Consider the following 15,805-nt stretch of genomic DNA (forward strand, 5'->3'; position numbering starts at 1 on the left):
TGACTTAGTCGATTTAGCAAGTTCAAAAATAACTTGAAAAATCAGTAAAAACATAGTTTAACTAAAAAATCAAGATGATATCTTTTAAAAAAATAATAAGACGACAATATATTGAATCAATTTAATTTAACCTGTCAAATATACAATCTTTATTATGAGACCATGATAACTCCATATAAAATAAAATTAAACAAATTATAAAGCTTAATTCTCAATTAACCTAATATTGAAGGATAAAAAAAAAATAAATTATTTGAGGCAATTTGGGTTAATTTGTCAAACTCGATACCTGGATAATGATATCAAAATAAACCTATAGAAAGAAAATCAAAATAATTTATGAAATTCAATTTCTAATTAACTCAATGTCGAATGATAAAATTGAAAAAAAAATCAATTAAAAAAATGACATAAAAAATAACTAAAGTCAACATGGGTTAACCTATCAAACTAGTGACTCAGATAATTGACAACCTCATAGAAAGCAATATAAAAAAACAACATGAGTTAACTCATTCTAACACAACAAACCATCGATTAGGATTACGAGGCTGAGATAACTCATAAAAGACATATCAAATATGAAGCACAATTCTCAATTAATCCAATATTAAATGATAAAACTAAAATAAAATCAATTTTTTAAAAAAACTAAAAAGGTAACTTAAATCAACTTGGGTTAACTTGTTAAACTTGTGGCTCAAATTATAAAACCGAGATAATTCGATAGAAAGTAAACCAAAACAAATCATGAAGCCTAATTTTTATTTAATAAAATATTAAAAAATAAAATAAAAAAACTAAAAAAAAATCAAGTAAACTTAGTTAACTCATGATCTAGGTCATGTAATTGATATAACTTGATGTAAAGCAAATTAAAACAAGTTATGAAATTAAATTCTTGACAAACTAAATATTAAAAAATAAAATAATTTTTTTTTTTTTTAGTATCCTGTAATGGTTAAGGGTTTGGAATAAAGTATATTTAAGTTCTTAAAAATAATTAGCAAAGATTAAAACCAATTGTAAGCAGTGGTGGTTGTTTTTATGAAAATCGTATTTAGATAAACGCTAACGATGTATAATATTGGGTTGTAATGACGAGGTATGGCCATGATACGCAAGAGAAAGATTAATAACTTATTTATTTTTATGTTTTAAAAATATTTTTAAAAAAGTTAATTTTTTTTAATTTTAAATTAATATAATATTTTTTAATACTTTCAGATCGTTTTGAGTAATAATATTAAAAATATAATTTTTAAAATATATTATTTTAATATATTTTCAAACAAAAATACATTAAAAAAAAACTAATTAATAAAATTAAACAAGCAATCATAATAATTCAACATCAATAATTTTACATAGAAAACCTTGAAAACCATTGGATCAAAGTACACCTATAAACTTATACTATGAACACAAATAATGGGTATAAAAGTGTTTTTCTTATTTAAAACTAAGTATTATAACTTAAATTATCAATAACAGTTATTTTTTATTTTTTATTAATGTAGGTGTTCGGGCCAACTTGTATGTACCTTAACTAATGTTACGGATCCTAAAGTTAACGATCATGTGAACCTTCAATGTCCATTGTATTAGTAACCACATGACTTGAACTTGAGACCATAAAAAAAATGAACCTTTTAATTTTAAATTTTTACCATTAACCACCTACTAGATAGTTATAACAATTTACTCTTGAAATATATCAAGATTGGAGAGAGAGAGAGAGTTGAGAAATCCTCGTAACAATGACAGTCATGTTTCTAAATAAAAATCAATTTAGATATTTTTAACCTTTAATCTAACTGTATATAATGAAAAATTATATATATATATATATATATATAAAACTTGTTATCAAAATTTCAGCTCCAACCAATAATGAATCAACTACCAATCAAAGCATGAATGGACCATGCTCAAGCTGCTCATTGGTATTTTTTCTACTCTCTTTCTTCCTTGGCGGAGGTGATGGTCAGACCAAGAAGAAGAGCCTCCTGGCATTTGTAGAGGAAGCTCTTGACAGTTTGTGGGTTCTTCAGGTAGATAGCTACCATAATGTTTGTTCGTCTCTGTACACTTACTAAGGTTAGCATCGTTAACAATTTTATTCACTCATGTTCACAGCTTACCCTTTTTTAGCGTGGCACTGTTAACAATTCGAAGATTTTTCACGGTGCCTCTCAACAATCCCACTTCATTCCAAGAATGGTCCATTGAGTTTTATTGTTTCACTAGTTACATGCCCCGCGCGATGTTGCGGGTCAATTATTTTTTGCATTTTTTAAAAAATCAAGATCTAAAAGTGTTAGTTTTTTTGCAAAGTTATACCCAAGAGTCTTAGGTTTGGTTGCAATGCTTGACCCAAAAGTAATATTTATAATATTAATAATAATATTAAACTTGAGTTAACCCTTAGCATAAAAGTATCTGGACTGCAATACCATACGCAATAGCATTGGACGTGGGTCTAGCTGCAAGGTCGTGTCATAAAAGTGTGATAATTAAATAGATTCGTTAAAAAAAACAAAGAAAAAAAACCAACAGGAAAAAAAAAACTAATGAAAAAAAGAAAAAAAATATGAATTAACTGGGTTAACCCTTCAAATCAAGTTAACCCGTCATACCTTGAATTCACATCGTGAAAGTTTGATAATTAAAAAGAAAAAAATAAATTAATGGGTTAACCCAGAATTAACTGGGCTAACTTGTCAAACCAGGTTAGCCTGTCAAATCCGGAATCCGTGTCATGAAAGTTTGATAACTAAATAGAAAAAAATTTAACATTAACAATTTAAATTAAACAAAAAAAATTAATTAAAAAGAAAAAAAAACAAAAGGCATCAGCCTTTTTATTGTGGACTGCACTATGCAGTCCACAGTCAAAAGCATAAAAACAACAAAAAAACAAAAAGAAAAACTAAAGGCATCAGCCGAGAACTACTTAGAAAAAAATTTAATATTAATAAACTAAATTAATTAAAAAGAAAAAATAGAAGAAAAAAAACCTCTAAGAAGAAAAAAAAACTAAACTAAACGAAAAAAAAATAAAAACAAAAAAAATAAAAAAAAAATTACAGGTTAACTCGTCAAATTAAGTTAACCCGTTAAACCCGAGATTCGTGTCATGAATGTCTGGTAACTAAATAAAAAAAAGTGAAAATTAACAAACTGAACCAAACAAAAAAAAATTAATTAAAAAAAAATCTGGGTTAACTCGTCAAACCATGTTAACCCGTTAAACTCAGGATCTGTGTCATGAAAGTTTGATAACTAAATAAAAAAAAATTAATATTAACAAACTAAATTAAACAAAAACAATTTATAAAAATAAAAAACAAAAAAAATTGACGGTTAACCCATAATTAACTGGGTTTACCCGTGAAATCAGGTTAACCCGTGAAACTCGGGATATGTGTCATGAAAGTTTGATAACTAAATAGAAAAAAAATAGCATTAACAAACTAAACTAAATGAAAAAAATCAATTAAAAAGCAAAAATAAAGCAAAAAAAATAAATCTAGGTTAACTTGTCAAAACAGGTTAACCCATTAAATACGAAAAACGTGTCATGAAAGTCTGATAACTAAATAAAAAAAATTTATATTAATAAACTAAATTAAATTAAACAAAAAAATTTGTTAAAAGAAAAAAACAAAGAAAGAAGCAAAAAAATAATCCTGAAAGGCATAAAAAAAAGCTAAAAAAAATAAGACAACTTAAAAAAAAAACCTAAAGCATCAGTGTTTTACTGTGGACTGCACTGTGCAGTCCACAGTAAAACACCAATTCCTTTTAGTATATGTTATAATTAATTAAAAATAAAAAAAGCAAAAAACAATTTTCAGGTTAACTCGTCAAACCAGGTTAACTCGTCAAACCCGGGATTCGTGTCATGAAAATCTGATAACTAAATAAAAAAATTAACATTAACAAAAAAATTTTAAAAAAAATTCATTAAAAGAAAAAAACACAAAGAAAAAAGCAAAAAAAAACCCATAAAGGCTAGAAAACGAAGAAAAAAAAATAGAGAAAAAAAAAGACAGCTCAGTGTTTCACTGTGGACTTGCAAGTGAAACACTAAGCAATTTTAGTTTATTGTCAATTAACAAACTAAACTAAACGAAAAAAAATAATTAAAAAGAAAAAAAAAATTTCGGGTTAACTCGCTAAATCAGGTTAACCCGTTAAACCAGGGATCCGTGTCATGAAAGTTTGATAACTAAATAAAAAATTTAACATTAACAAACTAAATTAAATAAAAAAATTATTAAAACAAAAAAACAAAAAAAAAATTGACAGCCCGTGAAACCAGGTTAACCCGTGAAACCTGAAATATGTGTCATGAAAGTCTAATAACTAAATAGAAAGAAATTTAACATTAACAAACTAAAGTAAACAAAAAAAATTAATTAAAAAGCAAAAAAAAAAATATTTATGGGTTAACTCGTCAAAGCATGTTAACTTGTTAAACCCGGGATTCGTGTCATGAAAGTCTGATAACTGAATAAAAAAATTTAACATTAATAAAAAAAATTATTAAAAAAAAAATTCTTAAAAATATAAAAAAAAAATAGCTCATCTTTTACTATGAACTGCACGGTAAAAAACTGAGCCCTTTTATTTATAGTTTCATTTTGTGGCACGCAGCTTTCTTTGCTGCTACTTTAGCTCTAACAAGATACTGATTTTTTTTTACCTTTGCGGGGAATATCTTTATTGGAATTTCTACTATAGTTTTGACATTAATGCAAGTCTAAGAGGTCGCAAGAGTTTTGCTCTTTGGTCACCGCCGGTAGCCAAATCCGATGGTTGGACATTTCCACCTATCGTCATATCTCCATTGCTTGCTTCTGGTCCAAAAGCCTCTGTCATGGTATTACCACTGTCAATTGGACAGTCAAAATGGCGGCACGCGAGATGATGCTGAAATAGGTGATGAAGAACAGGAGGAGGAGGAAGCTGTAAAGGGGGTAAATGATGGTTCAATTAACAAGGATAACCACTTCAGCTATCATAGATAATTACAGAAATACCATCACAGCTCGCCATTAAGATGATGAAGATTAATTCATGGTATAATGTAGTTGTTCCTCGTTCAATTTGCTTCTAAACATAGTATCGACCTGGGATTTCATTTTTAATGAGTTTTCCATTGGATGATATCCACCGACATATTCCTCGTATGAAATTTGGTAATCGAGGGAGATGAACTTCTCGGTGGTCAAACTTCCTCGTGTCATTTTCATGGTCAACCAGACCGAAGCTGTTTGACATCCCTTTTCATAAAATACTGGAGCAAATGTTTGCTCGAGTTAAACTGGCTCCAATAAAGATTAATGAACCAACAAAAGAATGAATCTACTCCACTTGAAAAGGAATTATGATGTCTTTAACCCCCCAAAAAATGTCAAAACACAAGGGAATCTGCTATCTCGCAAACAGCTGGCCCCTATTCACGTAGAAAGTAGATGCAGGGTCTTGGAGGCAGCCGCAGAAACCTTCCTCATCCTTCGGAAAAGATCTAGGTAGTGGATGGTCTGGAATCACACCAACCTAAGTAAAAGCAAGAAGAATTACCGAGAGAGCGAGTGAGAGAGGGAGGGAGGGAGGGAGGGAGGGAGTGAGCAGTGCTGCACAAAGAATAAGCCACTAACCTTATCAATATCTGTGTGATCAGGGGTCTCATAACGAGCGACAGTAACTGCCAAGCCAGAACCATCAGATAGCTGAAAAACTGATTGAATCTTGCTGTGGAACAGAATTAACATGCTTGGTTAGTCACAGATGACATAGTTCATAAATGTTGTAGAAGCAGAAGCAATTACCCTTTTCCAAATGTGGGTTCTCCAAATAAAACAGCACGCTTATTGTCTTTCAATGCACCGGCTAATATTTCACTTGCACTCGCAGTTCCCTTGTTCACCTGATAGAAACTCAGAGCAAAGTAGGTGGTCCCTGATTAAAGATTTGATGTTGAAAATGTGAAAATCAAGCACATATAAAATCCCTTGTAGTAAAGCTCTTGCTCAAACCAGAGACAAAGATGTTGCGAAAACTCAATACAAGTGGCAGAACAAATAGTAAGAATGGGGCAAATTGCAGATGCATGATCACATTTAAAGCAGTTGCTTTACATTGCATCCAAATTATACTAGAAATTGAAAGAGAGAGAGTTTGTGATAGCTCATACAGAGAGAAGACATCAAGTTTACTGAAAAGAGCCTTCAAGACAACTGAGTGTTCTTACAAACTTACCTGCTCAAGTCACATACTCTTAAGCATCAACAAATGTTATGGATGATCCCAGGATTCGGTATAAGAAAGCTTACCAGTACCGCAAGGGGTTCTGAAGTTGCAATTGCACTACTTCCATCCGTGTCATATATATCTCTAACCCCACGACTATCGCAAATATACACAATGACACCTTTGTCTAACCTGAACAAAACCAGCAGATTAATAGACTAGTATACAGTGAGTCTTGACTAAATAGATGAAAGTATTGGGTATTAAGTGATCACATTTGTTATGTTAATTCATGGTTCCAATAATCTCTTTAGTAAATCCCCGCTCCCCCTCAAAAACAAAGTTACAGAGGGAGAAGAAAAGAAGAGAAAAAGAAAGCAAACTATTCAACCTCCCACCCACATGCACAAAAATTACAGCCACACGTAGGTCAAAATTCAATACAATTATGATTTGAGACAATATATAATATACTAAAATCAACTATGTGTATTAACATCAAGATACACTCCAAACAAATATAACCACAAGCACTCCCAGTAAACACTTGAGGGCCTAAACGTTTGAAGGAAAATAAGTGACAACAATGCCCAAGAGTTTTCTCTTTTCAAGCAAAGTGGTAGAGCCAAAAATATACAGTTGATTGTAAGCCATAGACGTATATCTACATTTTTTTTCATTGTTTGTAATAAGCACAGGTTCTTCCTTCCAGTGAAACAGGGCACTGCAACTTCTGAATAGCACTTGCCACCTATTTTACTTATATTTACATTTAGGCTAACAGTATTCTTAATAGCACAGTTCCCACATGAAATGCATTAGGAAAAAAATAAAGTTAACATCTGCTGAGTGAGTAAATGTGGTATCTTGGACAGTGAGTCTAGAAAATGAAATGATGCTGAATTAGATAGAGAAAAAAAAAATGAAAAGCAAATTTTTAAGCTGTCAACAACCTTGATTCTAGATTAAAAACAAATTCTCAACCAGTACCAATTCATTTTGAAACAAAAAGTGTTTATTAGAAAGCATAATGAATACCGGATACAAATTATGTCTGCATTAACTGCAAAAGACAATGAAGCACCTTCAAGCAGTATCCCAGTGTTGGGTAGTCAAGAGCTCAATTAAGTGGTGCAAGTGATAAAAAGAAGCCAAGCAACAATCAAGTGAAGAAGGATATATGACATACAAATCATGGACATAATCCTAAATATAAATACATGAAGACACACCACAAACAAACGCATGAAAATATATAATACACACACACATGTCCATATATCCACCCAATCCTTTTCTTTTGGATAAAAACCAAGACACTATATTTATAGATTTGACTATTAAGACATGTCACTATAATTTCTGGAAACCAATAAACATAGTTCACAGTAGGTATAGAGGAATAGACAATAAATATACATTTTCAAATAAAAGAAAACATAAATCATGCTCATATAACTATGCAGCCAAAACCCCTACCAATCCTGCCTTTAAAAGGTACTGCTACCAATGCTTAAGCTACAGCACCCATGTATTCAAATTCAAATGTATACATTCATCGCAATTTAACTTACCAAATCTTGGCGATCTCAATCCCTTCTGGAAACAAGCCACCACTGCAGCAAATTCAAGCTTTCAGAATGCAGCCATAAGACCAAGTTTAAAATATATGATATTCAAAGCTAATCACCTATTATCTCGAAGGTCCAACACAAAGGCATTAACATTATTACTCCTCAAAGTATTGATAGCTTCCCTGATTGCACCTGCAAAATATCTGAATTCTCAACATGCTATCCTGAATGGATGGAATTCCCAAAAACATTTCACTCTAACAGACTACTAATTTTTAAGGTGCAATAGAGAAGAACACTTGGCAACCATGAACGTTATATACAGTGTATGTACTAAATGCAAAAGCAGCATTATATAAATCATGTTGAGCTCCAAAAATCATTACAGATGGGGGAATAGCAGACCATTTACAGACAGTTTATAATCCAAACATGTTGAGCTTGGTTAAGAATGCAGACTTTCCAGTGCATTGATTTATGACTGACAAATTCTCTATTTATTTAAAGGAAAAAATGAATAATTCCTCAGAAATAAAATAGCTACCTCAAACTACCTGAAGCATTTTGGTTAAATGTTGTCAGTTTAATATACCCAATCCTGGGGGAATCCTTCCCTGAACCAGGAATTACACAGAGTCTTGACTTCACTGGATTTAGAGACACTTTCTCTCGCCTGGAAAGCAGAAGTTAGTTTCAAATGTCAAAAACATTGATGATATGTTTGATAGGATGTAAGAAACATATGTATGCCATGCGATGAAATAGGGTAATGGTGGCTGTTTCTTTCTTCTGTTGTATGTTTTTCGCCAAATATGGCATAGAGTATGAGGGTGCTATTAAAGTTCTATAAAAGTAGTTAAATTTTCTGCAGTAAAAGCATAGTGAAGCACAGATCTTCAAAACAACCACTTTGAAATAGCAGAATCAATCTAAACTCGGATAAAAGTGGAGTCAAGTTTCCCTTGGACAAGAAGTTAAAGCAAGAACTTTAATAGCACATCAAAAGAGACATAAACAATGCAGTACTCTTACGTTAAAGCGAGATGCTTTATTTCTTGCCCACTGCGAATGGTTAATTCTACTGAACTTCCTTCAGGTCCCCTACAATTCACTATATAAGGTTAGGCATGTTGCAAATTTGATGAACAATTAAAGGCATTCTGTACTTAATGCTTGGGAATCACAGAAACAATGATTACCTTCCAATTACTACAAAAAATAACAACCATAACCACATATATAACAAAAAAGTGCTGGCAACATCATTAGCACAATAAACACATCCAACTCAATCAAGAGTTGCTTCCAAATCAAGTACAGTCAGCTTCATTAATATTTTTCCTCCATAATGTGCTCTATAGCCATACACAGTGAGATGTTTAGAAATCAAATCCCACTACAAAATAGTGGTGGTCTATGATTTGTTCATTTTTTTCCGTTCATTTGAATGCACTCACTTTTTTCTCATCAGTTCATCATCTAAAAACGTGCAGTACATGCCTATGTGGCATGCCTTATTGTCATGATTTTGAGCGGGTTAGAGAAGCTGCTGAAAAAAGACCATATGACTTAGATGTCAATTTAGCCATATGAGAAAACTCAATGAAAGAATAAAAAGCACAAGAAGAGGTCCTAATCTTCCCAACGTTATGCAAAGAATGGCTCTTTATACTCTCACTGATGCTAAGATGCCTTCAGATTATTGGATGAACCACCAGCACAGATGCAACATATCCTTTGAAAACCTCTATTTCACAAGTTCCTTGAGGATCATAAAATATCAATCTCAACAGAATTCTGGCAGTGTGTGACATGGTAGACAAATTGCGTGACCTACTAAATAGATCGACTTTCAAGAAAAGGTGCCTTATAAAAAAAATGCTCACTGCAACCGGTCTGCTGCATCATATATGCCCATGCTTTCTGTGCTTGTATCATTTATTCCCAAGATAATGTCCCCAGATACAATGCCAGCTTTATTTGCAGGACCTCCTGGAGCAGCTGAAATGACAACAAGTCCAGCAGGTGGTCCATCAGACCCTGTAGGATAGCCTATTGACAGCCCTACACCAGTAACAGCACTTTTTGTTCCAGACTGCCTTCAGAGAAAACATGGACAGGTTTCAGACAAGATCATCAGATTCATAAAACTCCTTCTTAAGTAGACAGCATATACGGACATCTATAGATTTCCTTCCAGTTATTTGGCCAAAATGCAATAGATAACATCAATATGATAAAAATGCCTCATACCCGCAAACTCTTGAACTTCTCAGGTTCGAGAAATCGAGTGAAAGGATCATCAAGTGTGGCAAGCATCTTCCTGATAGCCGTGTCTGATAGCAAATATGCACTAGTGCTTAGAGAGGCAGCACATTCAAAGACTATCCTAAGGTTAACTATTACACAAGAAAATAATTAATTGATTACTCCCTTCTGGTGGAAGCATGGTTGTTAAGACCATTCCAGCTATCGTTCCTTTTTTTTTTTTTTTATTGGTACAATATATTTCAGTTTCGGAGCGACTTGGTGTTCCGTTTTGGGGTGCAATATATATAATATAAAAAATAATAATTCAGAAAAATATTTCAAGAGTTATAAAGTTCCAACGCAAAACTCAAAGATAAGTAACAATAAATAGTGAATACGAACAAAATAACAAGTATCTAAAACTAAATTTCGAAGTTTAAAACATCCCCAGATGTTTAAGAGAAATTAACTTAAACTAGTTCAACATTTTTCACATAAACAATGTTTACCTTTTTTCATTTTTTCTTTCTGAAACCTGCAGTCAGAAACTATATTTATCAACTAATTTTTCTGCCAATGGTTCTGAAGCACGGAATAGCAGAAATCTTATCTTTCAACATGCACGTAGTCACAGATAATTCAACCTAAATCTAGCCAGGTGAGATGCAGCAAACCACGAAAAAGAAAAAAATGGATGCTTTTAAGAGAATAGGATCATACATGTCTCTTCGCGCGTGTTCATCGGTTCATTGCGCAAAGCATTTTCTCTGTACCGAAACCAACTTTGTCCATTGAACGTTTTGTCAACATAAGCACGGTCAATCGTCCTCCAAGCCTCTAAGAAGAGAAGATTTTCTTCGCTCAGAGCCCCTAAACAACAACAGAAATTAAACATCCACTCTCCAAACATGATTTAGCACTACCTCCACGTGTTTTTGGCATAGATATTGAGAACTCACAAGAGGGTGAATTGCTGACCGCAAAAGAAACCATCAACACTGAAACAACCAACCGGGTGAAAAGAGTAGAAGAAACATGTTTTCTCATTTTTTCTGAAGAATACATAAACTCTCGGAGCCTGCTAATACACTTCCCCAACTTGAGATTGCATCGATCATAGCTGTTCGAAAACTGAGGCCAAAGGCTGCGCCTAGAAGCTCCGCCACCATTAATGCAGCCCCTACGCTTTCTGCTGTAGTAGTGATTTAACTGTACGTTCATTAACGGGAATCTCCATATCAGAACCTGCGAAAATCATTGCAATTTAATCGCTTTGATTTTTCTTTTTTCGATAAAAAAAAGTCTTTCTGGATGGGTAGATTGTAGTGCAGTGAAAAGAGTACCTGAGAGTTAGAGGAGCTGAGAGTGGTTTTTAGGTTGGTGTTAGGAAGAGAGAAACGGGGAAATGGAGAGAGAGCAAGGACAACCTCCATGCTCATGGCATTGGCAGCGCACGGCCCCTCGATTTCCGTTGGCTTCCTCCGATTTGTTGTCTTATCCGTTTAGAAACTCGTTTTCGTTTTCTTTTAGTGTTATTGGGCCCAGAGCTTCAAGTTGGGGGCAGGACCAATAACACGAAGCCCATTGCATGTGAGCTACACTGGGCTCGGTCCATACTTGATTGGAAAATGAGGGAGATGGTCCCATTGATCAACTTCATTTATGTGGAAAATAGAAAGTATTGGGAAATTAGTAATTACACACCATATTTATTTTAATTAATTCATGAAAATTAACTTTCTTCCTTACGATTTCATAGAAGAAAAGAAATGAAAAATCTTATAATATTCAAGGAGTAAATAATAATAATAATAATTATTTTATACGAGAGAGACAAACATAGGATAAGAGAAAATCGATGTAAATAAGAAAAATTAATTTGAGTCTAATTAAAAATATTATTTTTAATTTTGGTGGTTAACTTTTTATGTTTAAGTTGGGTTTATGATGTAATTATTAATAATTATTGTAAAATAAAAAGGTTGATATTTTTTAATTGATACAAGTGTGTGCATTAATTGAACGATTTGAAGAATACATTATTTATGTTAATTTAATGTATTTAAAAAGAAATAAAAAAATCTATGTGTGATATAGTATTAACATTATAATAGACATCTAAAACAATTTGGGTTTTTTATGGTATTTTACTGTATATATGAATAGTAAAGTAAATTAATATATTTATTTAGGACTTATTTGTTTTTTGCGTTTCAAAAATATTTTTGAAAAAAAATAAAAATTTGTTTTATTTATTTCAAATTAATATTTTTTTTGGTATTTTAAAGTATTTTGATGTATTGATATTAAAAATAATTTGTAAAATAAATATATTATTTTAATATATTTTTAAATAAAAAATATTTTAAAAATAATTGGGATGTTGTCAGGATAAGACCCTTTTTGTTACATGTGAAATTGAAAACGAGCAATTACTTTCTATTTCGTCAATGGAAAAGAACTGTAGCAAGAAATACTAGTTAATAACCTCCCTAGCTAGTCTATTTCATGTAAATCTTGTTAGTAACAACCAATGTTAACATATAACATTTTCAATCCCATTTAAAATGTAATATTTGGGACTGGCCAGAGTGAGAGGGGCGGTTGCTGGCCGGATGCGCCGTGAGAGAGAAGAAGAAGGGCGGTGGCTGTGATTAATGGGACCATGAGAGTAGCTAACAAGAAGCTGGAAACTCATAACTATTAATAGATTGGTTCAGTGGTAAGAATTTAAAATTAAAAGATTTATTTTTTTTATAGTTTCATGTTTAAGTTTTATTATTTTTAATATAATTATTAAAGATTTATATAGTTATTAACTTAACTTTAAAATCTATAAGATTAGTCGAGATACATAAAAATTAACTCAATTAATAATAATAATAATAATAACCCAGAAACTCATGAATGAATGAATCCAAGCACATGGCAGTTGTCAAAAGAAAGAAAAATCCCAAAAATACTTTGATTGATTGTTTTCTGTTTGCTGTTGGGAGAAAAAACCAAACAATCCCCATACCTTCAGGAAACCAGTGACCACATGTACATTATCAAAACAAATGACGAGAAAAAACACCACCACACCACTCCTACCTGATAATGTTCCATTTTTCTCTACTACAGTACCACAAGTATATTTACTTCTAGAGCTTTTTTTTTCTTTTTTTAAAAAGAAATTTTTATAACGTATATATCATTCATTTCACTAAAAAAAAAAGAATTAGATTGACAAAAATAAAAAAATTAATAATATTATCTCAGTCTCTGCTTAGCTTTCAAGCACGTGGAATAAAATCAGAACTTATCACAACCAATTAATCACCATACTTACAATATAGAGAGAAGACATTTTCACATTAACTACACGAACATGACTGAACAAGAAAAACTTGTCATCCACGTCTTCGTTATCCCAACAGGCACCACCCATCAATGATCAAACCCTACATTGATTTATCTTCCATATGTAAACAAATTACAACTTCTCACAACCATATTCAAGCACCAAAAATACAAAATAGTCCCTCTTACGCATTTGCACCGGGGGTTGTAGAAGTAGGCTCAATTTTCCCCAGCCGGAAGGTACCGGGCCTCTGGGACTCGTCGTCATCGTCATGGTAAATATAAGCAAACCCACCATGCCGGGTCAGATCCATACCCGCCATCTCATCTTCAGCTGAGATCCTCAAGAGCTTAAGCTTATGAAGAACAAAAAACAATGGACCCATAGTAGCACTAACCCATCCGATAATCACCAAAACTTGTATCAAATGAGCAGCCAGGAGCTTCCCACCACCACCCATGAACAACCCATATGGGCGACCCGGTTTACCCGGGTAAACCTCCCCCACATACTTCTCGGTGGCAAACAAGGCAGTGAAAATGACACCCCAAGTGCCACATCCACCGTGTAACTGCGCAGCCTCTAATGGATCATCAAACTTGAAGATCTCAGCCAATTTGTTGCAGCCAATCAACACCAAAGAAGCAACAAAGCCGCATACTATAGCAGCCCATGGTTCAACCACAGAGCACCCAGCAGTGATAGCAGCAAACCCTCCAAGCAAACCATTACAAACATCAGTAACATTCCAATGACCAGACAGAATTCTCTTACAAAAAAGAGTGGTCAAAGCAGCTGTGCAACCAGCCAGAGTTGTTGTAACGGCAGTCCTACCAATTGCACTCCATTGACCATAATAGACAGGAGCATCAGTGTAAGCACTCAAGATTTTATTAAATGACCCAGGATTGAACCCATACCAACCAAACCAAAGCAAGAAAGTGCCAAGAACCACAAGGGAAGCACTGTGACCACGTAAAGCGATAGACCTGCCTGAATGGTGATAACGCCCGATTCTTGGACCTTCAATTAGAGCACCCCAGAGACCAGCAATCCCACCCACCATATGCACCACACCAGACCCTGCAAAATCAATAACTCCACTCCCAAACAACAAATCTCCATGTCTCCTTGTTGCGCTAGCCCATCCATCAACAGACCAGAACCAGTGAGACACAACAGGGTAAACGAACCCAGTCAAGAAAGAAGAGTAAATCAAATAAGCAACAAACTGGGTTCTTTCAGCTATTGAACCACTGGTTATCCCAGCAGCCGCTATAGCAAAAGCCCACTGATAAAGAAAGTAACTGTAATCAAAAGAAAATGACGGGAAAGCCTTAAGACCAAAGTTGTGTTTACCAATGAAGCCATTGGAGGGGGTCCCAAAGGCAAAAGCAAAGCCAAAGAGGTAATAAAAGAGGCCACCGGCTGCAGCGTCAAGAACGTTGGTGAGCATGATGTTCATGGTGTTTTTGGCACGTACGGAGCCTGCACAAAGCATGGCAAAGCCAAGTTGCATGGAGAACACAAGGTAGGCAGAGAAGAGGAGATATGTGTTGTCCACGGCATATTGGGTGGCGGTGAAATTGTTTGCCGCGATGTGGAATTGGGAGCAGATGAAAGCAGCAGCACCAGCGGAGTTAGTGACGTTGGGTCCCAGTAGCTGGGCTAGATCGCCTGCTGAACAGGTCATATTGGAAGCCATGGTTTTGAAGTGAAGGGTGTCACAGTCTGTGGCGAAGAGAGATAGAGGGGGCAGAGAGTTATAGCAAAAATCTATGGTGATTGTTAGACACGGGGAGAAAGTGGGAAAATTTCATATCAGTATACATTTTATTAATTATTTTTTTATATAAAATGATAAAAAAAAAGAAGAAATTGATGATCCAATAAAACTAGAATATTTTCACTTATAATTTTTCATTTTCATTTTTTTAATTAACATGAATATCCGAACTAACTTGCGCATACCTCAACTAATTTCACGAGTCCTGAAGTTAATTAACGATCATCTAAGACTCCAATAGCCCTGAAATTTATGGGATTCGAACTGCCATTTTTAATTATATTTATTATTTGTTTTAAATAAATATATAGAATAATTAATAGAATGATTATAGAATTCCATTTGGAATATACTTCATTTTTTTTTCATTGAATTCAAAATGATAATTAAAGAAAGCTATATGATAAAATAGGTAAATACGAGTGCTTAATTAATGTATGTGTGTGCACACACAATTATTTATTAAACTCTTCTTTGGACATAATGCAACGTTTAGTTAAGAAAACAATATTCTCTAAATCACATAATATTCTTTAATTTCACCTCAAACTAAAAAACAAAAAAGGTAAACTATATTGTTAGCCTTGTAGA

General features: G+C 33.3%; 2 protein-coding genes across 2 annotated transcripts; both read right to left on the bottom strand.

The window, feature by feature from the left end:
• Positions 1-5,233: 5,233 nt before the first annotated feature.
• LOC133704280 (carboxyl-terminal-processing peptidase 2, chloroplastic) lies at positions 5,234-11,581 on the bottom strand. Its single transcript, XM_062129068.1, has 13 exons — positions 11,429-11,581; positions 11,045-11,330; positions 10,806-10,955; positions 10,089-10,171; positions 9,722-9,930; positions 8,868-8,936; positions 8,390-8,508; positions 7,952-8,027; positions 7,836-7,877; positions 6,345-6,453; positions 5,841-5,938; positions 5,670-5,763; positions 5,234-5,568 (listed from the first exon to the last, which is right to left on the bottom strand). Exons 1-13 carry the CDS (start codon positions 11,522-11,524, stop codon positions 5,443-5,445), a joined length of 1,557 nt encoding a protein of 518 aa, XP_061985052.1. The 5' UTR covers positions 11,525-11,581; the 3' UTR covers positions 5,234-5,442.
• Positions 11,582-13,310: 1,729 nt separating this feature from the next.
• On the bottom strand, positions 13,311-15,238 carry LOC133705927 (ammonium transporter 1 member 1-like). The gene has a single exon (XM_062131377.1). It carries the CDS (start codon positions 15,131-15,133, stop codon positions 13,613-13,615), a length of 1,521 nt encoding a protein of 506 aa, XP_061987361.1. The 5' UTR covers positions 15,134-15,238; the 3' UTR covers positions 13,311-13,612.
• Between the last annotated feature and the right edge of the window lie 567 nt (positions 15,239-15,805).

This window comes from Populus nigra, chromosome 10, assembly GCF_951802175.1.
Source record: "Populus nigra chromosome 10, ddPopNigr1.1, whole genome shotgun sequence".
Taxonomy (NCBI): domain Eukaryota; kingdom Viridiplantae; phylum Streptophyta; class Magnoliopsida; order Malpighiales; family Salicaceae; genus Populus; species Populus nigra.

Bases quoted from the DNA above. Each gene is read 5' to 3' on its own strand.
- LOC133704280 (XM_062129068.1), bottom strand. From the start codon at position 11,524: ATGAGCATGGAGGTTGTCCTTGCTCTCTCTCCATTTCCCCGTTTCTCT. The intron at 9,931-10,088 runs GTATGAGGCATT...CTCTGAAGGCAG, and splicing joins AGAAGTTCAAGAGTTTGCGG to TCTGGAACAAAAAGTGCTGT. The intron at 5,764-5,840 runs GTAATTGCTTCT...TCTGTTCCACAG, and splicing joins GAACCCACATTTGGAAAAGG to CAAGATTCAATCAGTTTTTC.
- LOC133705927 (XM_062131377.1), bottom strand. From the start codon at position 15,133: ATGGCTTCCAATATGACCTGTTCAGCAGGCGATCTAGCCCAGCTACTG.